Consider the following 5,916-nt stretch of genomic DNA (forward strand, 5'->3'; position numbering starts at 1 on the left):
TTGCTCCACGTGTGCACGACGTGGCCACGCGGGCACGCACGTCCCTGTGTGTGTGTGCGTCAGAGAGGAGCGCGCGCGTGCCAGCATCTGCACGCACGCACAAACACACGGTGAGAGGTCACCAACACAACTCACCTTCTTTTCACTTTGCACCTTGTCTGTTAACACATTACTCTCTCTCTCTCTTTCTCTCTCTCTCTCGCTCTCTCTCTCTCTCTCTCTCTCTCTCTCTCTCTCTCTCTGTGACGTAACATGAGCGTTTGTTTATTTGCCCTGCACTTACTGCTAAAACAAAAAGAAACTAATGGCCACGTTCACCGTGTGTGTGTGTATGGGGGGGGGCACATCTCAATACACGTCGGATGAGCAATATTATAATGTTGTCGGATTAACGAGAGCGGTTAAATAACAAGAGCTGTTGTACGCCATACAAATGCATGCATGTGTGCATTGAGGACTAAATCAGCCCACACTGTAGACCCCCCCCCCCCCAACCCCACACCCACCCGCACCCCCCCTGCTGCTCGGAACATTGCGCAAGCCTTCGGATAAACACACAATTAGCGGCAGGTGAATAAACTTGTTTGGGGGGGTGTTAATTACATGCTTAACGTAAACAAAAGGCGCGTAGAAGAATGTGAATTAGCACTGCGAGCCCCCCCCCCCCCCCCCCCCCAAAAGCCTGCACCCTTCTCCATTCAGGTTTTACATTTCACTTCTTGTCCACTCTCGGAGCGATTTCCGAATTGCCTGCGAGGGTTGACCACTCCCCTATACACACACAGACACACACACACACACACACACACACACAAAAGTGCCCCCACTAAAACATAATGCTAGATAATACCTGCAGCTTTACTTTGAATGGTGGCCACCTAAATTGGTGCACCAGGAGAGGCGGTCAGGTAAAGGGGGCTTTGCATTATGGGCTGTGTGGCGGCGCTAAACCCTTCACTTGTAACTTCATTTGCCGCATAGAAGGCTCGCAGGGTTTAATCCCAGCGTGAAAATACCAGCCTTTTACTTCCACCCCACGGACCCCCCGACCCACACACACACCCACCCACCTCCTTCCACTTGGAATTACAATGACGTTTGAATCCCAGCACGGAGAAACTCACCCGAATGTCCTCCCGGTGCGACCGGATGGCCTCAACGTTGTGCGTAAAAGTCCGTGCGCAATGTTGCTTTTACGCACGCACGCTCGGCGGTCACTCGGTGCTCAGCGGCACATCTAAGAGAGAGAGGGCGAAGGAAAAGTTTTGAATTCCACAATGATTTGCAGCGAAGGAGGCTTAGGATCACGATGTCAGCTTTCTGTTGGTCGGATTAGACGTCTCGAATCGTGCGCGGCAGAACCAGCGGCAGGAGCCGCGAGAACCCATCACAATGCCGCCCACTATTCCTCAGCGCGATTTTAACACCCCTTGTCGGAAATGTGAGCCGCAAACATGAAAATCACACCGCCGCGGCTACAGCGCTAAGCCGAGTCCTGTGACCGTGGACGTGGACGCCGATCGCGTCCTCAGCTTGAGATCAGGCTGGAAGGAAAAGAGGGAGGGGGCGAAAAAGTTTGGGCAACCAAACCATAGTCACGCGTGAGCAGGAGTCGTTCGAATTCGATATCGATTTGAAGTTGTGCTCGTGTTTCTGGGGTGGGGCGACCGAGGGAGGGAGGGAGGGAGGAAGGGAGGGAGAGAGGAGGGGCCGAGCCGATCGTCCCGGCCGGGATGAGGCGAGGGGGAGGCAGCGTCGCTTCGCAGCCCGCACCGGGGACCACCGCAGCCGAGCCGCAGCACCTATCGGAACAAATTTAGAGAAGAGAAATTGAGAGAGCGAGAGAGAGTGAGAGAGAGAGAGAGAGAGAGAGAGAGAGAGAGAGACACGCAAAAGAAATACTTGATTCAGCGATATTGCAGTTGTTTTTCTTTTTGTAAGAAAACTAAGCGTCCCGAGTTGCAAATCGTCCACTTGTGCGCCTCATTTAAAGCCTCGTCTGCCGCCTCCTGCATGCGCGTCCTCCCATTTTTCTCCCCCCCCCCCCCCCCTCGGTTGCTTTATCTCGCCTCGTTAAAGATGGCAAAAATATTCCACCCTCTAATTGCTCATTCCGTGCAGCAGATAGGCTGCGATGGAGGCGGGTGTGTATAAAAGGGAGGGAGGGAGGGGCGGGCCAGAGAGGATGGGGGGTCGGGGGTTGCGGGGGTTGCCGTGGCGATGGAAGCCCCTGATAACCCCCCGTGCGCGCGGCACTGGCGGTGAAAGCCTCGCGCTACGTACTGGCTAATGATTGGCACGCTTGACAGTGATTGGCAGCGCTGCCATGGCAACGGCGCGGCGACACCAAGAAGACCAATAGAAAAGGGAAACAAAATGTTTCAATGCTACACTCAACGGCGGATTTAGGGGGGAGATATTATGAGGCTGGCGTCATTAGGCGACAGCCATTGAATCATTCGATCTGCTTTTTTTCCGGCGCAACTTCGCCGCGGCTTTTTCGCCCCCTCTTTTTTTCCTCCATAATTTGGGTTTCCCTCTCAGGTCATTTCCATGGTTTTCCGCTCGCCCTTAGAGCTTTATCCCTCCCATTTCTTCCTGCCCAGCTTCGCTGATCGCCCGCTGCTGCTGGCGACCAGCGCGCCCGCCGCCAGGTCCGCGGAAGACTCGTCCATGTTCCAGCTACCCACACTCAACTTCTCCCCGGAGCAGGTGGCGAGCGTCTGCGAGACGCTGGAGGAGACCGGCGACATCGAGCGGCTGGGTCGCTTCCTCTGGTCCCTGCCCGTGGCGCCCGGAGCGTGCGAGGCCATCAACAAGCATGAGTCCATCCTGCGCGCCCGCGCCGTGGTGGCCTTCCACACGGGCAACTTCAGGGACCTCTACCACATCCTGGAGAACCACAAGTTCACCAAGGACTCGCACGGCAAGCTGCAGGCCATGTGGCTGGAGGCGCACTACCAGGAGGCCGAGAAGCTGCGCGGACGCCCGCTGGGTCCCGTGGACAAGTACCGCGTGCGGAAGAAGTTCCCGCTGCCTCGGACCATCTGGGACGGCGAGCAGAAGACGCACTGTTTCAAGGAGCGGACGCGGAGCCTGCTGCGGGAGTGGTACCTGCAGGACCCCTATCCGAACCCCAGCAAGAAAAGGGAACTGGCGCAAGCCACCGGACTCACTCCCACACAGGTCGGCAACTGGTTTAAGAACCGGAGGCAACGAGACAGAGCCGCGGCGGCCAAAAACAGGTCGGTGGAGCCGACGGGAGAGCGGAAGCGGCCGCCGAGTTGCGAACGTCCGCGAGCGGGTTCGATCCCCATTCCAGCGTCTTTTTTTCCCTTGAATTCGGCAAATTACGGACACGCATTCGAGAATTTAGAAGTGGAAATCACGATCACATCTCAAATTACTTTGCGCTGAAAATGTCTTTTTCCACCCTTTTATTCTGATGTTTTTCAAGTCATGATCAAATAGGAAATTGCTTTTGGATTATCTTTACACTGATTGTCACTTCGTTTTATCGCCATTTTTTTTGCACAGAACGAAGCTGCCTTAAGAACCTATATTACGTGCTCTTATTTATTCTTGTTATTTCTATGTTACTTCTACCACATCTTCTTTCGCCTTTTCACATATTTGAAATATTTCTAAAGGGGTTTAAAAATATTTGAATATGACAAATCGTTCATGTTTAATATCTTGCTCAAACACATTTTTCGAGACTTTCAAATAGATCCGAATTCTTTGGGGGGGAATGTTGTATTGCACTTTATTATTTATTCACGCTTTACGAACACATTTTTGCTGCCTTGTGAAGTCACTTTGCATCGTTGCACATGAAGATTATCCCGTGCAGGGGATCATAGAAAATATCATTGATATATTTAAAAGCATTTGTATTCATAACATTAAGTGTGGTATCACTGCACTACAAAACAAAAATGAAAAAATGCTGTAATTGATTAAAAAAAAAAAACAAGAAGAAGAATACAGATGAAGCAGATGAGCTGTAAGCCATATGAAAGGCGTTCTTAACGGTGCAGATATATTTCCACGCTGATATTATTATCCCCCGCCTGCCACCACGGTGGAGTTATTATCATGAGTGGATTGCAAATCGACATTTAGGATGATTGCAACGGGCGCCGCGTCACCCGTTCACGGCGACGTTATTTCTGTGGCTTCGACTGCAGAATCAAAGCAGACGTGGCAACGTTCGCTCCGAGCGGTGCCGCGTTTTGTGCCCCTGAAAGCGGGTTGATAAGAGGCGAGCATGCTTGGCTGCAGGGAGCTGAAGGAGAAAGAAAAAGCTTGTTCTTTTTTGCAAAAAACAAAAACACAAAAAGGGGGAGCACGATGAGGAGGGGTGCTCGCGGTGAAAGGGGGTGCCTTCTAAAAAGTCTAATTGACATTTCGCTCCTTTTTGGGTGCTAAAACTCACGCTTTTCTACCCCCTCCCCTTGTCCTTTGCAGGCTCCAGCACCAAGCAATGGGACCGGCTGGCATGAGGTCCCTCTCCGAGGCCGGCCTCACCCCTCACAGCTCGGCCGAGTCGCCCTCGACGGCGGCCAGTCCCACCACCAGCGTGTCCAGCATGACGGAGCGGGTCGACACCGGCACCTCCATCCTCTCCGTCACCTCCAGTGACTCGGAGTGCGACGTATGATACGCAGAAACAAAACAAAGCAGGAGGGAAAAGAAAAAGAAAAAAAAACACACAAGAAAAAGAGAATTATTTACAGGGAAAATGGACCTGAGAGGAAAAAAAGGACTTGGATGGAGGAAGAAAAAGGACCGATCGCTATAAATATTACATAAAAAGAGATAAAGCACGTGTTTTTTTTTTTTTTTTTTTTTTTTATTAAAAGCGCTTTCAAAAAAGGACCCATGCTATACCCTCTTCCTCGTCCTCCTCCTCTTCTTCACGCCCCCTCACACACCAATGAAACTAGACTTGCATGAATATTCCTTTTTCTTTGTTTCTTTTTAAAATTAAAATCTTTTGCATCGAGCAGAGGGAATCAACATCTTTGGACCATTTCTTTTTTGTGATGACGTCACGCGGACAAGATGCATTTTTCTTTTTTTTTTTCTTTTTGTTCACCAGACAATCATTTCAAGTCGTATCAGCACCTTTTTTATTGTTGTTTTCTTTCTTTCTTTCTTTTTTGCTCCCCCCCAAAAAAGAGATAAAATAATATTCCTTTGTCACTGCCTGTGTGGGTCAAAACAATGTGTCAGATTTTTATTTTCAAATGTCATTTTATTTTTTTTGTCACTGCCTGTGTGGGTCAAAACAATGTGTCAGATTTTTATTTTCCAATTTTATTTTATTTTTTTTATATATGGGATGATGTATACCTGAAGAAGAAAAAAACAAAAACAATGCCACCATTCTCCCGCTGTGTAATATACGTGTAAAAATATGCTTGTACATAATTCTGGCTGCCCAGCTGTCCCACCCACTCATCCTATTTTCTACCCCCTCCTCCCTCACTTTTCTCGACTTGGTGTTCCTACATAAAATATTTGTTCCAAACTGAAAACACTCACCCGCTGAAGGCCTGTCTGTTATCTATGTGACATTTGCGCATATCACAATGTGGACCCTCCTCCTCTTCCTCCTCCTCCTCACCTTCAAACCATGTTTTTATATGTGAATATCATAGGATCTTATGTTGTTTTTCTAAATAATCAAATATAATATTTAATTGAAATGTTTTGGCGTGATTTTGAGTGGCTCTCTCCATCCGATAAGTGGCTAAACACATGTTCATTTTGGATCATTATTGGATTGTGGGGGCTTTAGCGCTCATCTCTGCGGGTTTATGGCTGAAGCAGGTTACAGTCAGGCAAAGGGGGAGGGGGGGGGGGGGGGGTGGGGGGGTCAACTCACCTAAACCTTTTGGAGCTTAAACG

The 5,916-nt window shown here is 49.7% G+C and overlaps 1 protein-coding gene across 1 annotated transcript; it reads left to right on the plus strand.

Annotated features, from left to right (window-relative positions):
• The first annotated feature begins 2,189 nt into the window (after nucleotides 1–2,189).
• six3a (SIX homeobox 3a) lies at nucleotides 2,190–5,714 on the plus strand. The gene is made up of 2 exons (XM_061690394.1): nucleotides 2,190–3,245; nucleotides 4,471–5,714. The coding sequence occupies exons 1-2, from the start codon at nucleotides 2,554–2,556 to the stop codon at nucleotides 4,661–4,663; spliced, it is 885 nt and encodes a 294-aa protein (XP_061546378.1). The 5' UTR covers nucleotides 2,190–2,553; the 3' UTR covers nucleotides 4,664–5,714.
• The last annotated feature ends 202 nt before the right edge of the window (nucleotides 5,715–5,916 follow it).

This window comes from Phycodurus eques, chromosome 11 (assembly GCF_024500275.1).
Source record: "Phycodurus eques isolate BA_2022a chromosome 11, UOR_Pequ_1.1, whole genome shotgun sequence".
NCBI lineage: Eukaryota > Metazoa > Chordata > Actinopteri > Syngnathiformes > Syngnathidae > Phycodurus > Phycodurus eques.